This window comes from Myotis lucifugus, unplaced genomic scaffold, assembly GCF_000147115.1.
Source record: "Myotis lucifugus unplaced genomic scaffold, Myoluc2.0 scaffold_0, whole genome shotgun sequence".
Lineage (NCBI taxonomy): Eukaryota > Metazoa > Chordata > Mammalia > Chiroptera > Vespertilionidae > Myotis > Myotis lucifugus.
In genome coordinates, this window is record NW_005871048.1 from 3681065 (window position 1) to 3703659 (window position 22595).

General features: G+C 46.2%; 1 protein-coding gene across 6 annotated transcripts in view; it reads right to left on the reverse strand.

Moving 5' to 3' along the window:
* GRAMD2B (GRAM domain containing 2B) overlaps window positions 1-22595 on the reverse strand; it is a 61715-nt gene that overhangs the window by 17239 nt on the left and 21881 nt on the right. For all 6 annotated transcript variants that reach the window (XM_023764627.1, XM_023764582.1, XM_014456696.2 and 3 more), the window contains exons 2-6: window positions 10513-10632; window positions 7394-7505; window positions 5083-5149; window positions 4047-4150; window positions 760-855 (exon numbers count right to left, since the gene is read on the reverse strand). In XM_023764627.1, the coding sequence (XP_023620395.1) occupies window positions 760-855; window positions 4047-4150; window positions 5083-5149; window positions 7394-7505; window positions 10513-10632 (499 nt within the window). The remainder of the gene's footprint in view (window positions 1-759; window positions 856-4046; window positions 4151-5082; window positions 5150-7393; window positions 7506-10512; window positions 10633-22595) is intronic.

Here is a 22595-nt window from a genome sequence, read left to right on the forward strand (position 1 = left end):
CCCACAGGGGGAGCGCCGCTCAGCTAGAAGCCGGGCTTACGGCTGGGGAGTGCAGCAGTGCTGGCGGGAGCCTCTCGGGGGCCGCTTGGGGGATGTCCACCTGCCAGCTTAGGCCTGCTCCCTAAGGGGTCAGGAGGGCGCAGGCCGGGATGAGGGTCCCCCTAACCCTCAAGTGCACGAATGTTGTGCACCGTGCCTCTAGTATTTAATAAAAAAAGTGGCATAGGTAAGGCAACCTGGAAGCCAAGAGGAGCCAGGAACTGGTCTGAATTTGGGTGCGCATAACAAGCACACGTTTTAGGTATTTGGGATGCCTTTGGAGAGGTCCCATCGGAGGTTATGGGGCGGCTGGCCACCTCCACTGCAGGGACTCCTCAGTGTCACCCGCCCCACCCTGTCAACAAGGTGGGGATGGTTGTTGTTTTAAATCATGTCAAAGACACTGAACATCAACTTAGCCTGACCTAACAGATGTTAGGGAAAGGGAAGTTGGGAACAAATTTTATTTTTTTGGCCTCGGTCAAGCAAATATAAATAAGTCAGCGGGAAATTAAAAATTGGCAACAATGATATTAGAAGAAATCATCTTGTGAGGGGAAACAACACTACAGGCTAGGATTTTACAGATCAGTCTTACATATACTTGGTGATTCCCTGTGGGAGATAATGATATTTATGGTCCAGGGTCTTGGTCTCGGCAGGAGGGAAGGGAGAGCAGAGCAGGATGGAGAGAGGTGCCCTGCTCTGGGGCATACTCACCTTGTCTGTGACCGTCGCTATAATCAGGGCATTTGGCACCAGAAGGGCAGTTTTGGTTTTCTTTATCAGGGTTACGGAGAAAGCCGGAATAGAGATCTGAAACAGAAGCACTGCATTAACACACTGGTGAAGACCTCACAGAACAACACTTCAAGTTTTCCTGTTAAAGGAAAAAAAAGACCGATAACAAATCAGCAGCAGGCTCTCTGGGATCCATGGAAAGCCCATCTTAAAGAGTGGCCTGGGTGTGTCCCTGAGCTCCTTAAGCTGTTGTTAATGCAAAGCCAGGGAATAAATCGGGATCATCAGTCCCGCTGAACAGCTTCCTGGGAAACCTTTATCTTTAGACTTGGGACTAGAATGCAAAATTTACATGCATGCTAAAGATAAGTCCCAGGCTCTAAAGAAGGTTGCTTTTGCAGGCTAATCTCCCATACCCCACTCTCCTCTGTCTCAGGCACATGTGGGAGGGCAAAATGTTGAAAAGCACTGGTGTAACAGAACCATTACTGGACAGAAAGTCTGGAACTTGAATTCTCAGCTCGGTTCTGTTACTGTCTAGATGACCTCCTCTACCTGATGAGTTATCCTTTCTAGGCCTCAGTTTCCTGATCTGTAAAATGGGGTTAGTTTTATCTACTTCCCAGGATGTTCTGTGGATTAAATGAGATAATGTATGGAAAATGCCTAGCACTCAATGACACTGTCCTTCACTTCCTCATTTGCCTCATGTAAAGAGGATGGGTGAAGTAGAAGAACTCTAATTTCTTTTCTGGTTCAGACAATAAAGAATAACAATGACAACTGTAGCAGCTACTATTAATACCTATTTACAGATGAGACCTTCTGTAGTTATGACCTTCCTGTAAAGTAGATATTCTAAGAGATAAGGACATTTGTGTCGCGAGGCATATGACTTGCTTAAGGTCATAAATATAGTAAGTTACAAAGACAGAATCTGAACAAATCTTATCCTAAGTGTAGGTCTTTTTCCGTATAATATACTACAAGAATGTATCAGATGCCACAAAGAATAGTCGATGCTCCTGATACTTTTATGTTATAGCTGCATCCCTTCAACCCAGTTTGGTTTTCAGGGATCACATCACTTTGATCTCTGAAAACAGAGTCACACACACACCCATGGTAAAAAGAATATGACCTGAACCTCTCTCTAGGTGCACCCACTCACTTGAACATATATTTTGCAAAAATGCTTTATATATTCTGAAAGAGATCAAGGTCAGTGGGGAAAAGGAGGTCCTTCAGTTAATACTGGCAATTTAAAGGAAGGAAAAACCACGCTTTTTATGTTGACTATTTGCATTCACACTTAGGTGGGATTATTCTACTGTCCCTCCAGTTGTAGGTTGAGATGACTTTGGAAAAAAGATGTCAAGATCTACTCAGACAGATGGCGATGTAAAAATGCGTTTAATTTTGTTTCTGAGCAGTGTTGAGGGGCTATAACTTAGGATTTCTTTTCATAATCTAAGGCACGGAACCCCCTGAAGAAGGAGTTTTCAATCAGTTGCTTCATGAGTATAAAATGACAACTAGATCACATATGAGAGATAAAGTGGAAATAATAACCTTTAGTGTGAGCCTAGGTGGAATGTGATGCACACATTTAATTTTACAAGCATCTGAGAATACCAGTGGGCTAAAAGGCCCTGATTAAGTTAACACTACACTTTAGGGTGTTTAGAACAGTCCTCTTCCTAGAGAAAATCGTGGTTGCCTTGAGTTCACATTGGATGGTGCTGGGCCCAGGCCTGCTGGCAGGGAGGAAATTCCGCCACGGAGCTGAGGCCCCTTGAGCCATCCTTCCAGGGGAAGAAATGTACACGTCCCTGTCCCGGTCCTGTGTCCCCACTCTGCTCGTTTCCAATCTCCTGTCTCTTAGATATAGCCCATGCAAAAGCAACCCCAGCGTGGCAAGCCTTTAAACACAGGGTCACTCCTTTTACCTTTTTTGGGTCAGTTTTCTCGTAGATGGCAGTAGGATTTTGAAACCATTGGCAGAATCGTATGCGTGTGAAACTGCACATGCTGGCTTTGTGAATTCCCCTATCCCTAACAAAGGAAGACTAAGACTTTCCTCACTAATGTCTTCACACCCTGCTGCTTCGGTGAGTTAGTTGCTGGCTCTCCCTGAACTCCTGACAGCATCTTTACCACCTCGAACTGGATGGCGCTCAACCCCCAACCCCCGTCCCCACTCCATGAACAAGGTCTTAGAATCCAGAAATCTTAGAAATAGGGTGGAATACTGCTTAATATCACTTTGCATTATAATGATTCAGACAATAACTGTGCATCTAAAACAACTCTATATAGTAAAGGAACAATATAAAAATAACATTCGATCTAAAAATAGCATGCTAGTTTGCTGACTCAACACCAACAAAATAAAGAATTTCCATTTTATTGGTTACGTGGTCTTTAGCTAGAAGACTGCCCGTGGCTGTAGGGAGAATACTTAAATAAAACATACCTACCACTTAAAGAGAATTTTTAATCAGCTACTTCATGAATAGAAAAGCTGCTTACTCATAATCACAAATCAGAATGCTTGAAACCTCGCTGCGGTCACGCACACCCAACACGGCGTGCCTCTGACTCCTTATTGGGGTGGCCTGGATGTGACAGCACAGCTCAAAGGGCAAGAATGTCAGAGGCATGGAATTCTCTTCCCTTCTGATGCCACAGTCCCAAGGGCCTTGTTTTAGAAGGCGGTGGCTTGGGAAGCCGCCAACTCCTTCAGGCTGTTCTCCTTAGCGGCTCAGTGTGTCACGGGCGTCTGTTTCCCCAGCTCTGTACTTAATGGGGATGCCAAGGTGTCAGTCAGCACCCACTGGGGATTGTGGGTATATGACTCTCAGACTCCGTCATAATGCTGCAGTTCCTGCTCCTTCTGGGCTGGCAATAGTACACAGTGAACTCTGTAAGCAGCTTTTTCTAGATGGTTAACTGGTATGAATACAGAACAAAATCAGGATTTCTTTTAACAAATTGTTTTAGTTTAATGTACATCCTTAAAACTGATGGTAGAACACTTTTCATAGGAATAACGCGTTCTCTGGTGACACCGCCGGGTAAGAAGGATTGAGGGCAGGACTGTGGGAGAGAGGGAGGTGTCCGCATTAAGAACCTGTCACTCAGAACCTGTCCCTCTTGGAACCACCATTAAGGGTATAATAATGACACAATACTGACAAATATTGCTACACTGAAAGCAATTACTATCCACAGGGTTAGCTTCCTTCCTGAAAAATGATACAAACCTTAGTGTCTTTTCCAAAGACCTTGGAATAAAAGCAAATCCAGTTTTCTGACACAAAGAGCTTCCCTTGGTATAAAATTTCTTTCTGCAGAGCACAGGTAAAGCCTGAGAAAATAAACACGTATTACATCACTTGGAATTTATATTCAGAACGAGAATTCTGTACAGATGCTGGTGACTCAGGGATGGGCAGAGACAACCCACTCCCATGCTTGTAACATCTGTCATCCCCTTTCAGTCATCTTCACTGGAATAAAAGTGTAGAGATGAGGGTTTGTTTTTTTCATTCAAAGTTTTACACATTTTAGCATGAAAATCAAACCAGAAAGGCAGGCCTATCACTGCCAATGAGGTTCAGGAATGGTGTTTCAGGAATCTCCTCTATGTAGGAAGGTGTGTCCCTTTGTGCTAACCTTAGCACTCCTGCCCTCCTTCCCTGGGACTGTCACTAGTGACGCCCTTTGAAATAGATGGTCCAACTGCTGGTACAGCATGTGACCCACGCCTTCCTGCTTGGGGATCATGGCTGGAACCAGCATCTCGTCCTAGCACTGTACACGGAGGGGCTGGAATGGAGCCCTGGGCCCTGGTGAACCCCAGCAGCGAGCAGGTGCTTAGCTGGCACGCTGGGCAGGGTGTTTAGGTGTGATCATTGCGCCCTGCACAATGCAGGTGTCAGCACATGTCTGTCCACCCAGATCTGTGTGTCTTTTTAGCCTTCTCTTCGTGGCCTGTCTTGCTCCAAGCTTGTTATCCTAAATCTCAGAACAATCCAAACACAATGCATTTCAGCAGTAGGTATGGAAGGCGAGGACCTCATTCTGGAATCATCTTGGATCGACTCCATATCAAGTAGGGAGACTCAGGTTCCCATTCTACGCGTCTTTCAAGAGCCTCGGTGAGAGCTGAATGAAGCTGGCGTTGCGGCTGCCTCGTGACTTTCAGAAACCACCCCTCGGTGATTCAGTCCCCAGCCCTCTTCCTCCCCTAAACCAATGAGCATCTTTTCAACTATGGAGCTTTAAAAGCCAACTTACTTTGCCTCAGTGGTTCTTCAGACGGGACATCAAGAAACAGCTTGTGGAAGTGCAAATTTGCCTTGTACTACAGTGGGAACAAAACAGAGACATGGCCGCTCTCAGTTTTTTGTGGAACATCACACATTTTAACTCCAATTTAAATGACACAATACACGTTCCCTCCCTTACTTCAGCATCTTCATGAATTCCATCTCTCTGATCTTACAGTCTCCAACACAACCCTTCAGTGGAAGGCAGGGCACGAAGGGTTCCTCTGCCAACAAGATCAGTGCCCTGCTGGTTGCATGTACAGTATAACCATGATGCGGTGGGTGGTTGGCCTTCCCCAGATGCTGGATAAGGATGTCGCATGTAAGAAATGAAAGGGATGCTAAGGAATCTCACCAGGGCACTAAGGCTACAGGTGAGTAGTCTATTAAAAACTCTGTAGTCACATCGACCTGAGTTCAAGTTTTGGCCACACTTCTTCTTTGGTATGTGATTGTGGTCTAGTCACTAAACCTCTCTGGGCCTCAGCTTCCTCTTCTGTGCCAGAGGTCAAAAACGACTTGCCGCCCTAACCGGTTTGGCTCAGTGGATAGAGCGTCAGTCTGTGGACTCGGGGGTCCCAGGTTCGATTCCAGTCAAGGGCATGTGCCTTGGTTGCGGGCACATCCCCAGTAGGGGGTGTGTAGGAGGCAGCTGATCGATGTTTCTCTCTCGTCGATGTTTCTAACTCTCTATCCCTCTCCCTTCCTCTCTGTAAAAAAATCAATAAAATATATTTAAAAAAACCCACAACAGCAACAACAAAAAAACGACTTGCCTCCATGGGATGCCCTAAGGCTCAAATGGGACAAAACGGCTAAGGACCTACTACCTGGGATTGTCACTAACACTGTTACTGTGAAGGCGGTTCCTTAGCCAGTGTCCCAGGGAGATGACCGTCAAGACCGGTAGGGTTTCTGTCAAGGGAGGTAGAAGGCCCAAGAGTCTGAAATGTTGAAAACCTCTTCATTTTCAAGGCATCTATTTCTACAACTCTGACAACAATGTACAGACCAAATTTCACACTTGGCAAAATGCTTTTATAAACCACCCCAGGATCGCCACTGCCTGGGTCAGGACACTGTGCCTCAGAGACACGGGGTTACCTGGAACCACAGCTCTCAGACGTAGAGCTGGGTCCTCCTTCCAGGCACCCCTCTGCCTGACAGATGCTTTCGATGGAAAACTCTTAGGAGCAAAACAGATCCTTGATGTCCTATTAGCCAAACCAGGTGTGATCCCAATGGCGAAAGTGGCCCTAGTACTGCTGTCAAGAAGAGCTTCAGACAGGCCGTGCAGATGACGGACGGCCCCAAGTTACTATTTTATAGATAAACACCTCATATAGTAGGTTACCTCACGCCGCCTCCTAGGAGTACACCTGCTTCCAGGAAGTTACCAGCTGTGCAAGGGGGCTTTACTGAGATTTTCTTTTTAGTGGCTACAGTGAGCACCACTTGATTTAAAAATATCCCGGGCCATGGACTCTTCAAACATATCATTGTTATAAGAGGTTTTAAAAAAAGGGTAGTGGGACTGATAGAAATGAAAAGCAATACCTGGCTCTTGAGCGGATGTTTGAGAGGGGAAACAGAAAAGCCTTTATAAAAGGTGTTCACTACTGGGATGATTGTGGACATTTGAAAAAAATGGATTTCACATTAATAATATATTTTCTGCACTTACTATTTAGTTAAATTTTTTTGGGTGTGCCAACAGTGTTTTGTAATAGTTCTTAGGAGACACATATTCAAGTATTTAGGGATGAATTATCAAAAAAACCTCACTGTTGGCCCAGTAAGTCTGTCACACGCTACGGCGCAGAACTGGGCCTCGATGCCTCGATATACTAGTATTTTAGAGCAGAAGCAAGTAATGCCCCTGTCCGCAGGTCTTCCTCTGTGTGCAGCTGGGTGGCCTCTGTCCCCATACTCCATCATTTCAATGCAAGGATGTCACACCTCTCCCAGTCTTGGCCAATTATGAGACAAGCATGGGACTCGGTGCCGATCCCTGCTGGGGGTGCCTGTGGGCACCTGTCAGAGTTAGGGGTACAATCTGGGGCTCAGTCCCACTCAATATGTGTTGAAAGGTCAGCTGTAAATTATGATCGTGATGAAAAATCGATGGAAGGATCTGTGGTCCGCCCTTTCTCCTAGATCCTCTACAACCAATGCCCATGTAGTCCTGCCCAGCGGGAAGCTGCCTGCGTGGGCTCCTTCTTCCCATTGGCGACACGCTCTGTCGCCCTGGAGATAACACGTGTCCCACGCCCGCGTACCTGGCTGGAAGACGAAGACTTTTTCCTCTCAATCTTAGAGTCATTTTTGCTTTCTGTTTTGCAGTCGTTCTTATCACTCACTAAAGAGACACCATCGAAACTGGATTTTGACCTGAGGAAAGAAAACCCAGGGAGACTATAGGATGAATTTTTTATGCTGCTCATTCATCTCATTGTAATACATCTTGATTATTTTCCCATCTCACAAGAAGACCTGCCGCTCGCCTTGCCCTTCTGGATGTCAGCAACCACGTGTCACCCTCTCAGGGGTTTACAGAGCCGATGCTCTAGGGCTGGGATGGCTTCAGCAGATTGGAATCTCAGACAGAAGACATGGCCATTTGTAGAAGAGAAATATAACCATCCAGTTGCGAAAATAATTATATCACCTCAAAAGTATTTTAATCAGTATAAAGAGTATGGGAGGCAGATCATTAAACAAAATTGCAGCTATAGTTCAATCAAAAACATTTTTATGTCAGAAATCTATTAATATTTAACAGGTGTTCATTAAGTGGGGCATTGTGTGAAATGCCTGGGACACACAAGACAGTCTTTATCCTTAAGGAGCCTGTGCACAATCAAACATCTAAGTCCTCATCACAAGAAAAAAATGTGTAGCTATGCATGATGAGGATAGATACCAACTAGACTTACTGCGGCGAGCATTTCACAATGTTTACAAATATTGAATCATGTGGTACACCCGAAACTAATATAATGTTATATGTCAATTATACCTCAGTAGAAAATGAAAATAGATTAAAAACAAAACTTCTTAGAAGGGCAGTACACGATTTAGCACCAAAACAATAATATCACAGGCGTTAGGAAGAGGTAGAGAGACAATTAGTCTAGCAGGAGGAAAGAGAAGAGGAGACCAATAGAACAATGTGGGTTTAATGCATGGGGCCTAGTAGGATGAGCAGGATTTGGGTGTGAGGAAAAGAGACAAAACATCCCAGAGTGGGAAAACAGTCGGAGTGAAATCGGGATACAAAAGAACAATATGTTTGGAAGTCAAGTCCAGGATTCTTTCCTAAGGCAGTTCTAGTCAAGGCTGTCCATTCAGTAGACGTGTGACTGCACATTTGTTCAGCCCACAGCTCAACACAGTCATCTCAGAGTGGGTGCATGTGTGATTTTTAGAGGTCTGTGTATATATACATATGAACAAGTTTTGTGATATGGTGATGCAGATTTTCTTTTTGTTTATTGGGGGAAAATGGCCCATGACATCCATGATTTCACAATATGATTCCTTGGAATGAGGCACAGCTAAAATTTTTGGTTCAAAGCCGATTTAAGGAGAATTTTAAGCAATCTGAGTGGCATATGGGTGTGGCTGAGGGACAGAAATGCCTGAAGTCAGAGGGACATCAGGCTCTGGCTTTCTCAGCTGTGAAAAGGCGGACTATGTGATGTCCCAGGCCCCTGCCAGACTCTGAATCTGTGATGCTCAAACCACAGGTGAGATACCTCTCAGCTATTCAAGGGACACTGATTGGGATTCAGGTACTGGCCATGGAGCCTATTCACAGATAGAAATTTCTTTAGAATTCTAGGGATTACCTAAAAAAATTATGAGTAATCATTTGTACTGTACTTGAAAATAAAATGATTTTTTTTCAAATGCCAAATTACCTATTATTTATACTATCCACTAATTTGAACCTACCAGTTCTGCTGATCCAAATGAACAAATAGTAATGGAGTGGTCAAGGCAGTGGTCAGACCTTCTGAACCATGGACGGGAAGCACAGGTGACAAGCTGAGCCCTTGACAGCGTCAAGAGGAAAAGCAGAAGGGGCCTATCTGCACACAGAGCACCCATCAGGGGTGCATATTTACACAGCATGGCTTTGGTCTCCTCAACCCTGTTATTCTCACTTCTCGCAAGTGACTATGAGCAAGAGCAGTGCAAAATGAAACTGCGGGGCCCCTGATGCAAAAAACCAAGAATTTCCAGACAGCGAGAGCCGAGCCTGAAACCAAGCGCTGGGATGGCGGCACCTCCGGGGAGCACACGCCCTGTGCAGCTGAGCAAGCACGCCCTGGCCAGGAGAATGGATCTCATCAGAAGCCTGGGGAGGTTGGAGTTAAACCAGCGGTGCTTTAAAGGAGCATGCCGCAGCCAGTCCACATGGTGAGAGACACAAGAAACAACATGCTCATCTGGCGAGTGACACAGGATGCGCCGACAGGAAACAGCTACAGCAAACAGGGGTAAAGTGAGAGGTGAGGTCAGGCTCGCAGCACAGCTGGCGCGAGGGCCGGCAGTGACAGGCAAATCTGGGGGAGAGCGAAGACTTACACGTGGTCCTGCATGAAGTATGGAGGTGGAGAGAAGGGGTGGGCTGGGCAGCCAGAAGAAAGGGAAAGCAGGAGTTACTCACTCGTCCTCTAGCAGGGGCCAAAGGACGCAGAAGGTAGCCGCTCTGACGGGTCTAACAGCAGGAGGAGGGCGGTCACTCCGCAACTCCTACAGATCCAGGGCCACCTCACTCGGACTTGCCAACTGGTTTAACCTTCTCTGTTCAGGGCTAAAACGCCACTCTTTCTACTTATTCCTCTCATGGGAAGGACAGCACATACTGGTGCCTCGGGGAGGGATGGGGACCGCAGCTCCACATCTCAAAACTGCCGGGCCCCCCACAGCCCCACCCCCAAACCGTGGTCCCAGCCTGTACAGCCGGCCTGGGGACCCCCGGTGGGGTCCCCTCCACTCTTTTTCGTGGCTGCCCGGAGAGTGAGACAGCAGGTGTGCACACCCAGAGGCGAAGCAGACACTCCAGCCTGGGCGGGCCTTCCCAGGTGCTTTATAAACCTAATCTGGAAAGAGGGCCACCCCGGCTTCATCAGTGAGCAAAGCCAGTGCTCTAAGGAAAGGCCAGACACTCCGCAGCAGGCTGGGCGGGAAGGAGAAAAGTGCTTCTTTCAGAAGGACATGAGCAAGGAAGGCAAGCGCCAGTGCCGGGATCTCAAGGAAAAACACCCGCTTCTTTCTCGGGGTGTTGTTGGCCTACAGACAACCCTCACGCACTCCTAACCACCACCATAGAGCTGGAATCACAGCTCCTCCCAGCAGCAAGAAGAACCAAGTGGGCGTGAGGACTCACCGCAGGCAGATGACTCTCTTCGGGTCTGGGGACTCGGCCTCGCTGGACGGGGTGGGAGACTGGGCTGTGGGCGACCTGCAGACCTTCTTTTTCTCCTCCACACCATTCTCGGCCTCTGAGCTGCAGAAGAGAGAAAATCGCTTCACCTTAGACATCCAGCGCGGGGGTGGACGGGAAAAAATGGTGAAGTCACCTCGCCTTCTGGAGCGTGGAATGCTCCTCCGTCCCCACCAACAGGCTGAGGTCAACTGGGGCGGCTGTGCCCTTTCCAAACCTCCATTGCAACCCCGCTCGGCGGGCTTCAGCAGGTAAACAGCGGACTCTGTGAGGACTTGCTGCCTCCCAGGTCTGCGCCGGGCCCTGCTCTGCCCTGCCTCTCCTCGCCACGCAGAGTGCAGATCACCTGGAGGCTGGGAGGGCCCCTGCGCACAGGCACTCCCAGCCCTCAGCCAGGTGTGCGCCTGCCTGCTGGGAAACCCCGCGGCCCTTTGTTTGCCCGGCTTGTGTCACTTAATCACCTTCTGTTGTAGTTGTCCGGGCCCCACTTTGGGCTGTTGTTATTTAAGCAAGCACCTCTTAGGCAAGTGGCAGTCTCTCACCAGTCTGCACAACCACCCACCCAGACCAGGTGGGATTATTTCCCCATGTGACAGATGTGGAATCTGAGGCTCTCAGTAACTATCTTATTCAAGTTTGCAGAACTAGCATTTGTCTGAGTTGGGATTCAAACTCAGGTCTGTCCATCTGATAGGTCTTGGTGTACATGTGTGTTCTCTCTCTGTCTCTGTCTGTCTGTCTCCCTCCCATGCATCCACTCCCCCACCCCCTCAACCACCTATCTATCCATCTAGCCCCCTTATTAGCTCTTCAGTGCAAGAACTCCAGGTGGGCTGGGAATCTGACTGATTTTTATCCTGACCCAGAGTCTGGGACACTGGTGGTATATAATCCCATCAATAGGCTTTTGGAAGACTAGGTTTGACCTTGGTGAAGAGGGAAGAGAGAGGAAAGTCGGTCAAGAGGGTCTGCACACCGAATCACTGAGGATGGAGGTCCATCAGTGTGCTGGACACGGGGGTGGCCCCTCAGCCTCAGGAACAGAAGACACCACTCCCAGCGTGGGAAGAGGAGAGGCAGGAACCAGGGGAGGGAGAATACAGGTGTTGTTCATGGGAAAGACCTTCCTGGGTGTCAGCCTGCACAGCAAAGAACTCACAGAACACACTTACTGAGAATGTGAGAACCCCATGGTGACTGAGCGAGGAGGGAAGGCTTATTAACATCGCATTGCTATGACAGTTTAGCTCATTTTAATCCGAACTTAGCACCCCTTCGGTATCTTCACCTGCCAGTGAACATGCAGGCAGGAAGTGTTACTGGTTAGGTTAAGCTTTGTGGTTGCTGATTTACCACATTTTACCGCTCGTGAAAATTCCATGGTGGTGTCAAAATCAAGGCCAAGTATCTCTGACAAGGGATTCATGAATAATCCCCACAGATGGCTGGTGCTCCCATTTGGTAGTTAGGATTTTTCTTTTCCTAAACAGATACCTATTCAGGGACAAAGGCCCAGCCCTCTACTTCGTCAGTCCTTTTCAAAGCACTTAGAACTCTTATAAAGGGCCTCAGTCCATAACCGAACTGCATCATGTGACAGAGAGATGTGGAGAGCCTTGAAATAGTAACAGGAAAACACTTCTTTGGTTTCAAAGAGAGGACTTTACTTAAATTTAGCATCAAGTTTAAAAGCATTTTAGAACTGCTAAGGGGCCTTCAAGCCTATCTCTGCCTTTCCCCTCCCCCCCCAAGGCACACACAGCACCCTTCCGTCAGTACAGCGGTTCTCAACTGTGGGTCGAGACCCCTTTGGGGGTCGAACAACCCTTTCACAGGGGTCGCCTAAGACCACATATATAATTACATATTGTTGTTGTGATTAATCACTATGCTTTAATTACGTTCAATTTGTAACAATGAAAATATATCCTGCATATCAGATATTTACATTACGATTCTTAACAGTAGCAAAATTATGAAGTAGCAACAAAAATAATTTTATGGTTGGGGGTCGCCACAACATGAGGAACTGTATGAAAGGGTCGCGGCATTAGGAAGGTTGAGAACCCCTGCTTCAGCGGCATCAGGCAGAAACCCACACGAGAGTCCCTCCTGAAGTAGGGCGACCAGTGTGCGTGGAACTTCAACAATCCATCTCAGCTGTTATTCAAATATTTACTGCATTTCAGGCCAGGCCAGATTAAGACTCGGAGGTAGAGCCGCCGTTGTCCCGGGCAGTACCTGTGTGCCCTTAGCAAGAGCCACCTCACCCCCACAATAAAGAGGGGCCTCTGTTTGGATGGAGCCCCCCTGGTACACAGCCTGGCAGAGATAAGGTGCCCCTTGCTTAGCCCAGCACCAAGGTGCTAGGAAGCAAAGCTGGCTGTGTTCCCGCCTCTCCCGGCCCCAGCTGGGCAGGCACCTGTGTGCGGGGCAGGGCGCTGAGTGCTTCACCCTGTGGTGGTCCTGGTTCAGGGCCCGGCTCATTACTGAGAAGGTGCGGTGCACACCTGTCAACCCACCAAGCCGTGCCTCTGAAGGACAGAACACACAGGTCTGCTCAAGTTAACCGGCTTCTTTCTAGGTAGTGTCCACCCCACTTTTCCTTACACTTGCACTTGGCCTCCAGTGCTGGGTCTGTCCTTGAGGCCCTGGGGTGGTGCGCACTGGCTCCACAGAGCCGTCTAACCCAGTGGTCTCGGCTCCGCTGCTGCCAGCTTGATCACTCACCAGGCCCCGAATTAACCATTGCCTTGTTCTGTTAACTTCTTCCTCTCAAACGGCTTAGCCAACTATGAGGCTAAATAAACTCCTTAAAAACAGGGAACTTCTGTCCTCCTCCTCCCCCTCCGACCCCCCCTCTCCCCCCTCTGCACTTAGCTCAGCATTTTGCTCATGGTGGTCATTTATGTGTGTTGACCGACGTGGGATTCATTCTGTAGCATCTCAAAGAGTCAGTGAAGTTCATCTAGGGACCAATTCAATTTTAGTTTTTGTTTGTTTGTTTGTTTGACTTAAAGATGCTACAGAAACTGAAGCAAGCTAATTCCTACCAACAGGAGAGATTATTCCGCAAACCCCCGACCCTCAGAGGCCTGTCAGCAGCAGATGAAACTATGCAGAAGTCAAACAGTGGAGACTCCTGTCTGAGGAGCAGAGTGTGGGAGGGGGCGGGATGCTTCCTCACCGCCTCTCAGTAACTAAGTTACTGTCAGGGAAGCGGGCGGTGGAGATGAAATAACACGTCTCATTTAAATCATGAAAATAAAGGAATCAGTTTTGCTTTAAAAAAAAAAATAAAACAAAGCAAGGCCCTTTCAGGGACACTAACTAAAGAGTTAACACAGCTAAGCTTAAAAAAAAAAAAAAAGACAGTCCTCCTCTTTCAACAATGTTTTTGGACAAGTCCCTGCTGACAGGGCAGGATGCTCGGAGCGGGGCAAGCGGGAGAGAGGAGTGAGTGACAACTACAAGGAGCCGAGGAGTAGCCAACGATGCTGGAGCACAGGGCCCACCTTCCCCTGGGCCCCGGCGGGTTCTTTCCTCTCCCACCTCCAACCCATTCAAGCATCCATATGGGCCCTGAAAGCTTTTCAGTAGGAATTTCAGAGCCGTGAGACAGTCATGCTCACACCAACCGAGCCTGACGCCCCTATCAGGGGACCGCGTTTGTGTTCCCCGTTGGGAAGTGCTTGCTCCACTGAGACGCTGCCCCCCACTGTCACACGACCTGTAAACACACAACAGGTCAGACCGCGCCCATCAGCCCAACGTCTGTCCATTCCCAGGCCTCACGGATCGGATGAGAACGTGATTTGGATTTCACGAAGATTCAGAATTAGAATTCTTATATGGGTCCACTCTCATTCCTCCCAGAGAGAGACTCTGTTCTCCGGACACATCAACCTCCCGCCGCCCCTCCTGCTGAGAACGCGTTGTATTCAGGCATCATCACATGCAAGTCAGATAAGCAGCTACTGGGCTCAGCGATGACTAAGCTGCATCAGAAGAACCTGAAAACAAGGGCCTGCCTGAGGCTCAGCCGGGAGGCTGTGCTCCTTTCTAATTACAGCGGCAAACACCCGTGTGTGAGTCTACCTTCACGTTATGCTAGTCCAGGCTGAGGCATAAAACATGTCACTAAACTCCCTTAGGATAGGACAGGTGATGGTAGTTTTACATCCATTATCATTTTTAAAATCCCTGATCACCATTTCCCAAGACCACAGTCTTGACCAACAAAGGTTTAGAAGTGACTTGAAGGTGGGATATGTTCTCGCAGAGGACCTCGCTGGGATAAGCTCGTCGCCCGGGGACCGCCGTGAGTCAGGCCAGGTCTGCGACAGGCCACTGTGGCCGAAACCCTGCACTGAAAACGGGGCTGCACGTGGACGTGGACGGGCCAAGGCCTGGGGCCGGGCAGACACTGGGTTTCGGGTGCTGCCTGCTGAGTGGCTCCACGGCAGGCAGGCCAGGGCGGCAACACTTGGGAAGCAAGGAGACGGGCTCCAGGGGCAGAGGAAGGTGCCGGGGACCAGGGGGCAGCAGCCCCAGTGCAGAGACATCAGTCACACGGACCGAAAAAGGGAAGCAGAACGGGGTGCGTCAGGTTCGGGGGTGTGATGGAGACCAGGGCCTCCCCAACCCCTCAGCCTCCCCACCTGCAAAGTAAACTCAGAATCTCCCAACTCGATTTTTAAGGCAGGAAGAAGGGCCTTTCACTCACTATTCTGATACAATATACATTTTCCTTCGTTATCTACCTACACATTTATTTCTGAATCGGTGCTAGAGGCACAAGTCCACCACTCAAAAGTTACAAATGGAAACAAATCTCCCTTCTACCTGTGTTCATGGGGCCCCGTTTCTCTCCAGAGGTACCTACTGCCGTCCCAGCCCCTGTGTGTCCTTCTGGGAGTCTGTGTGCATGAGCGTGTGTATTTTTAAGCTCAAATGAGAGCCTGCTATTCTCTACCTGTTTGTTTTGTGTTTAATTTACTGTGTCTCGGTGCTTTTCCTAACACCACACACAGTTTCCTCATTCTTCTTAACGACAGCACAGAGTTCACTGTAATGCGTGGATCATAATCTAACCAGTTCCTTATTGATGGGCATTTAGGTGGATTTCAGTCCTGCTACAAATATAAACACCACCACAACAAACGTCCTTGTATGTTTATCATGTGTGTGAAATTTTCCATAGGACAATTTCCTGGAAATGGGACTGTGTCAAAATGTACATAATTGTATGAGCCAGTCAGAGAAAGACAAACACCGTATCACCTTACCTCCTGTGGAATCTAGTGAACAAAACAAACTGACTAACAAAATAGAAACAGAGGCACGGATACACGGAACTCACTGACAGCTGCCAGAGGGGAGGGGGATGGGGGACTGGATGAAAAAGATGACGGGGATTAGCCAAAGAGCAAATATGCATAGCCCATGGACACAGACAACAGTGTGTTGATGGCCAGAGGGAAGGGGCGTCAGGGGCTGGGTGGGAGTGGGCAAAGGAGGGGAAAAAGAGGGACATCTGTAATAGTGTCAACAATAAAAATAAAGTTAAATAAATCAAGAAGTACATACTTTTAAAACTTTATAGTCATCACTAAGTTGCCCGCAGTAGAGGGTTTGTGACCCGTCTAAATGTTCTCCCAGAGAGAGACTCTGTATAACAGTGATTACACATTCTTACTAACAAGGTGCTAAAGTTTAAAAAAAAAATCTCGTTATAGTTTTGACATTTGCATTTCTCTCCTTATGAATAAGACTGAGTGTACTATTTTTATATGTTCAAGATTTTAAAAAATTTTCAGTTTTGTAAATTAGCCTCTACATACATTTTGCCAATTTTTCTAGTGGGCTGTTGATGAAAACATTTAGGGAAAACAATTCTTATCATAACTGCAATATTCTTGGCAATATTCTAGAATTGACTTTTTAAAAGAATAATTTTAGCATTTAGAAGAAGTTAAGCAGATATTAGGGGTCAGTATAATGTTAAAATAAAATGTTAATGACAAATTAACTTTCGTTTTCCTTGATAGGCGTATGGCAGATAGAAAAAAAAGGACTACCCAAAACACTGTATTCTTTGGCTTTGGCAAAACCTATAGTGGAGCAGGACAGGCTTCCAGTTTGAGAAGTATATCAGGAACACAATGTCTACCCCTCCTGTCTGAGTATTTATAAAAGAAGTAATAACCCTCCTGCTACAACATTGGCGGGAACTGTAAACAGAAGAGTGAAACTTCTGGGAAATGGAAAGTAGAAAGTAAAGTCCAATTTAACTCTTGAAGCAAAGTAGAGGAAGCTGTAGTTGAGAACAGGGGCACCCAGGACAGGGAAAAGTGATCTGTCTGTCAGATTCCAGGAGGGGCTACAGGAGGAGGATGCTATAAATTGATGAAACAGCTGATCACCTTGAAGGTGTTTGGTGAGAAATCTCTGACTCCCTCACCCACTCTTGCCAGGTCAGGTACTTAGCCCCTGGGGGGAAAATATCAGAAGGGCTGTCTGTCCATTAAAAATGCAACTTAGGTGCAGAAAACCAGGGTACCTGGTATAGAGGGTGGAGCCCCAGAGTAAATCCTTCTCATCCTTGTTTTGAATGAGGGCGTCTCCAGGCGAAGTGCCAGCTCCCTACCCATGTTTCTCCAAGCCTGCTCTAGTCCCTCATTTATTCTAACTATGAAATGACAACAAAGCATTGCCTCTAACTCTCTATCTCTCTCCCTTCCTCTCTGTAAAAAATCAATAAAATATATTAAAAAAAAAAAAAAAAAAGAAAAACACCACCAAGCCTTTGAATTAATATCTTCAGAGAAAGCGGGCAGGGCCCATACATCAGATTACAATGTTGTGGAAAAGGAAACCTTCCTTAACCCCTCAATTCTCTGAGTCCAAACCCTAATAGTCTATAGGCACTTTGTGATGTCCCTGTCCGCCCATCCTGATCTCTCTGATCCCCCTCTTTCCCGCCACTCCCCACGAGAAAACCCGGACACTGGCTGTTCCCTCTGCCTGGAATGCTCTACCCCCACTCCCCACCCCTCCACCCCCTTACAATCACGTGGCCCTCTCCCTCCTCTCTTCTCAATCAGACCTATATATTTAACCAAAGGTTTGGAAGATAGCATCAAGATACAGAAATACAAAAAGAGAAAAAGTGAGGGCAAACAAGAAGACATGTTTAAGCCAGCCATTTCCATATCAAATGAATAGAAATTTTCAATAGAAAAAAAAGGAGACAGTATTATTAAAGAAAAAATATGAGCCAGAAAAGAGTGAAAGAAAGGCAGATTACTAAAATCCTAAAAAGTGTGGAGTTAAATTGATTTAACAAGAGATTTAGGTTAATGTATTTTTCAAAGACATAAACATATGAAAATGGGAAAGAGTGGTATGCCTATTTAAAACTGGGAGTGGGAAGAGGGAGGCGGGGAGCTAGCGTGAGTTGAATCTTATGTTCCATCAAAACAGGAAGTTGGGAGATAAGGTTTAAAATTAGTAAGAAAGAGCAGGATGCATATATTTTTATAGATAATAAAATAACCACTACACCTAAAATCAGGTAGTTAAAGCTACTGGGAGCCAGATGGAGAATGGGAAAGGGGACTGAGTTCATTATAAACTTTAACGTACTATATTGTTTTGATAAATATTTATAAAACATATTTATTAATATACTCATAGAGAAGATGTAAAATTCAGAGTAGACCCAAAACAGGTGGAATTACTATCTTCGAATGTTTGAGTTCCTACCATGTGTAGATAAATGCCAGATGCTGTGCTCTCAAGGGACTTAGCCTCTGTTATTGGTTTATCGCATAAATAAAGCACAATATAGGTTGTAAGGGGCATCTCCCATAAAGAGTCTTGGGAATTCAGAAATCTCTTCTATTTGTAAAGAGCAGAAACAGGGAAGTTTTGTGGAGGAAACAAGCATGAGCTTGTGTGGAGGTGGGTCAAGATGTCTTTAAAAAAGATTGTAACTGTATTTCTACTGAGATACAGACGTGTACATTACATTTCTATTTGTCCTATTCAACAATAGTAAAAAAACAACAACAAAAAACAGTTCCTGTGGATGGAAAAATAAAAACCTTTCATTATAAAGAAAAAACTATGAGCCGGAAAATTTTTTCATTTGTCATCTGTGCCACCTCTCTACCCAAAGAAACACTGTATTTGTGCAAAGCTTCTTGTGAAGGATTGACATCTGAGCTGGGGGCATACAATGTGCACGTGTGGAGATACCAAAAGGGCATGAAAAATACAAGGAAACGCAGAAGTAAAGCACGCAGACAAGGAAGAGCCACACCCACAAGGAAATCTAGCACTTTGGTTTCATCGGGAGTCCAGGGAGCAGAAAGCAGCAGAAATTAGGTTCTTGTGAAGTTTGATTCCTAAAGAGAGAGGGCTATTTTCATACTTCACTTGGTTCACAGTAGGGATTAATAGAAGACTTTTAAACAGAAGGAATGGAATAATGGGATATTAAGTGCCCACACATACATCATGGGGGCGGAGGGGAGGGCCTGGATGAGATGTGTGCTTCTTCGAATCTGTGTACAAAAACAGCAGGGGTTGGGGGAAAGAGGCTGGAGGCAGATAAGGGGGACAGATTTGATGGCAAGAAGCAGAGACTGTACTGGAGAGATGACCCAGAGATACCACCAGCCGGAGTACAGAGAGCAAGCAATGGAGAGGAACATCCAAGATAACCCCAAGGTTATCTGGGGGATGGAGAAGGCAGCCTTGCCATGAACAGTTACGGGGAATACAAGAGGAGGGAGTTTGCTAATCTAGTCTCAGTATAATAGACTTACATTGTTAGCAGGTGGTAAACTGTATCAAAAACCAAAAGAGCCCAAAAGAACAACAAAAAGAATATCTGATTTTGAAGGGCAGGGGTCTGCCGGTTGGATACTATTTCTGTTCAGGCCCAAGCATATGGCCATGGCAAAGAGCAATACCTAAAGCTCAGCTGAACACCAGGGCTGGGCGAATGGCTTAGAGCAGGCCACCAACCGGCCCGCCGCACCTCTTTAACCTGGTCACACACAGCCCCACTGTGCTCATGCGAGTGGACAAGTCACTGCTCCGTGGACAAGCACGTGATTCATTCCCACCCTACATCTATTCCCGATTCTGTTTTCCTAAATCATTGCTTTTCTTTCAAAGCTTAAGGCAACTCAACCCCCCAAAGTGTTTAAATGTCAGGATTCTGATTCTGAGAGGATAGAAACCCAACTCAAACAAGCTTATGTTAAACACACACACACACACCCCACAAGGGCTTTGTTGCTGGTATAAGATGAAGTCAGCAGAGAGGACAGCTGCGGACGTTCCCCTGTGACCTCTGGAACACACAGCAGTGACCTCCAGGGTCTCCCTCTGCAAGTCTCTGGGACATCAATGCCCGATTCATCCTCCTGAGACACTGCCTCCATTATGTCCGGCCACTGGTCCAGAACCAACAATGGCTGTCCATTGAGCATCACGTTAAGGCATCTGGAGATGAGCCAGGGCCCTCCAGAGCTTTCAGTCTCCCTCTACTTTTCAGAAGGAATTCTCCATGCCAGCTATGTTGGTCTTCTCACCAAGGCCTCGCCTACACCATGCGCCACCTTGCACACTGGCTCTTGCTCTGGCCTGGAATATCCTCTCTGATCCTTCCTAACTGCCCACCACTATCCACTGTTCCCTTCTGATACTGGCCCCAGTGTCTGGACGTAAGAAATTGTGCAATTACTACTTGTGGATCAGACAACTTTGAGTGTATTTGCAGTACAGGACAACGCTCAGCATTGAATATTGGGCTTGGGTATGTATTTTGTCTATGTGGTGAACGCCTTCCCAAGATTTACCGGTTCTTTCGGAAGAGGGCCATGTTGAAGGTGGGAGAGGGGAGAATAAGGCCGTCTTTTCACTGAATCACCACGTGTGCAAATTTAGTTCTCAAATTGATGATTAGTTAGATGAGCAATAATTTGAAACCATATGGAAACTTGATCATACTGTCTCCACTATTGGAAGAAACAATTGTAAGCAAAATCATAATCAAACCAAAACACTTCTCAGCAGTGGTATTTTGAGACCAAGCATCATTAGGAAACAATAAAAGAAAATGCATCAAGGAGGTGGTCACTGGCTTTTCCAATTCCCAGAGAAGGTAGATTGATGCTCTGATATGAGTGCCTTTTTGTTATTTACAGCCTCATCACACACACATTATTGGGCATGTTGTAGTGCTCACTGCTAACAACATTTCTAAAATATATATATTTAATATGTCCTTCAAACCAGAATATAATTTTCTCAGGGGCAGGGACTTTAAATATTATTTTTTTGTATTTCTATCTTCACTCCTTTTCTCCTCCTTTTATTTTCACTCCTTTTTCAAAGTGGTTCTTCAAGCCCTAACCGATGTGGCTCAGTGGATAGAGCGCCGGCCTGCGGACTGAAGAGTCCCGGGTTTGATTCCAGTCAAGGGCATGTACCTGGGTTGTGTGCACATTCCCAGTAGGGGGTGTGCAGGAGGCAGCTGATCGATGTTTCTCTCTCATCGATGTTTCTAACTCTCTATCCCTTTCCCTTCCTCTCTGTAAAAAATCAATAAAATATATTTTTTTAAAAAGTGGTTCTTCAAAACAGCTTCCAAATCAGCAATTGCTGAATGTCAAAATAAGTCACTTTTAATATTCCTAAGATACATTAGAGGACATCTATTTAATTGAGGCACTTGGCCTGAAGGATGTGTTTGGGGAAAAACTAGATTTAAAAAGTAGAATGAAAAAGTTACCAAAACAGAAAGACAGGAGAGAAAAAGGACAGGGCATGGAATCCAGGAAAACAATATTTAGAGAAAGTATAGTATTAACTTCTCCAGCTATCATGGCACATATTCAAAATATCATAAATATCAAATAAGATTGAAAAGTACCTCAGATACTTTAGAAACAACTAGGAATGAAAACCTAGATGATGGAGAGCAACTGGATCACAGAATATTTTTTGGGAGGTAATATAGAAAAAGAATATGCCATGTGATCAATCAAAATACCATTTGGAATTAGGGATACTTCTGAATGATAAAATGAAGCAAAGATGTTTACATAAACCAAACTTGCAACTGGCCAAATTCACAACTATGCTTACTGTCCAGAACAGGAACACTAGAATTTAAGAGTAATTAAGAAGTGCTTTCACCTAGCGTTGGGTAAGGCCACAAGTAAAAATCTCAAATGGGAATCTGGTCTATTTTTAAGGACCTCTACGTACACCAAAGAGATCCCATACTCGTGATAAATAGCCAGTTGGCTGGATACCGAGGACTATGCCTGTTCCCAGGTGATTAACAGTTGAAATGAAGAGTTGAAGCACACACCAAAAACAAAACCCACTGTTACATCAACCCCACTAAAGCTGGAATAAGCCCAGCCTGCAAGGCTCAATGACTGAGCGTCAACCTATCATCCCGGAGGTCACGGTTCGATTCCCAGTCAAGGCACATGCTTGGGTTGCGGGCTTGATCCCCACTGTGGGGTGGCAGCCGATCAATGGCTCTCATCATTGATGTTTCCCTCTCTCTCTCCTTTCCTCTCTGAAATCAATAAAAAAATATTTTTAAAAACCCAGAATAAAAAAAGCTAATGCCTCCATTTGGATTTTTCAGAACTAAGTGGGGGCTCACGTTGGAGCCCCACTTTAAAGGAACAGAGGACCAAGGATCATACAACATTGGGAGGACAAGGACTTCAGGCAAAAGTAATAAAAAGGCTCAGTGTATAAGGAAGGAGAAAGGAAAGAACAAGTAACTCGTCTATCGGGAATGCCCAAGAAAAGAGGTGTAAGAGGTACAAAAACCTGAGAGGCGAGCAGTATATGAGGATGGAGGGATAAGGGCGCAACGGAGCAGAGCGGTTCCAAATAATCAGGGAAAACCAGGGCTCCGCCATGGTCTCCAGGGAGGAGGCACAGATGAATGAGAATGACACACGCGAGACAATTATTGTGTT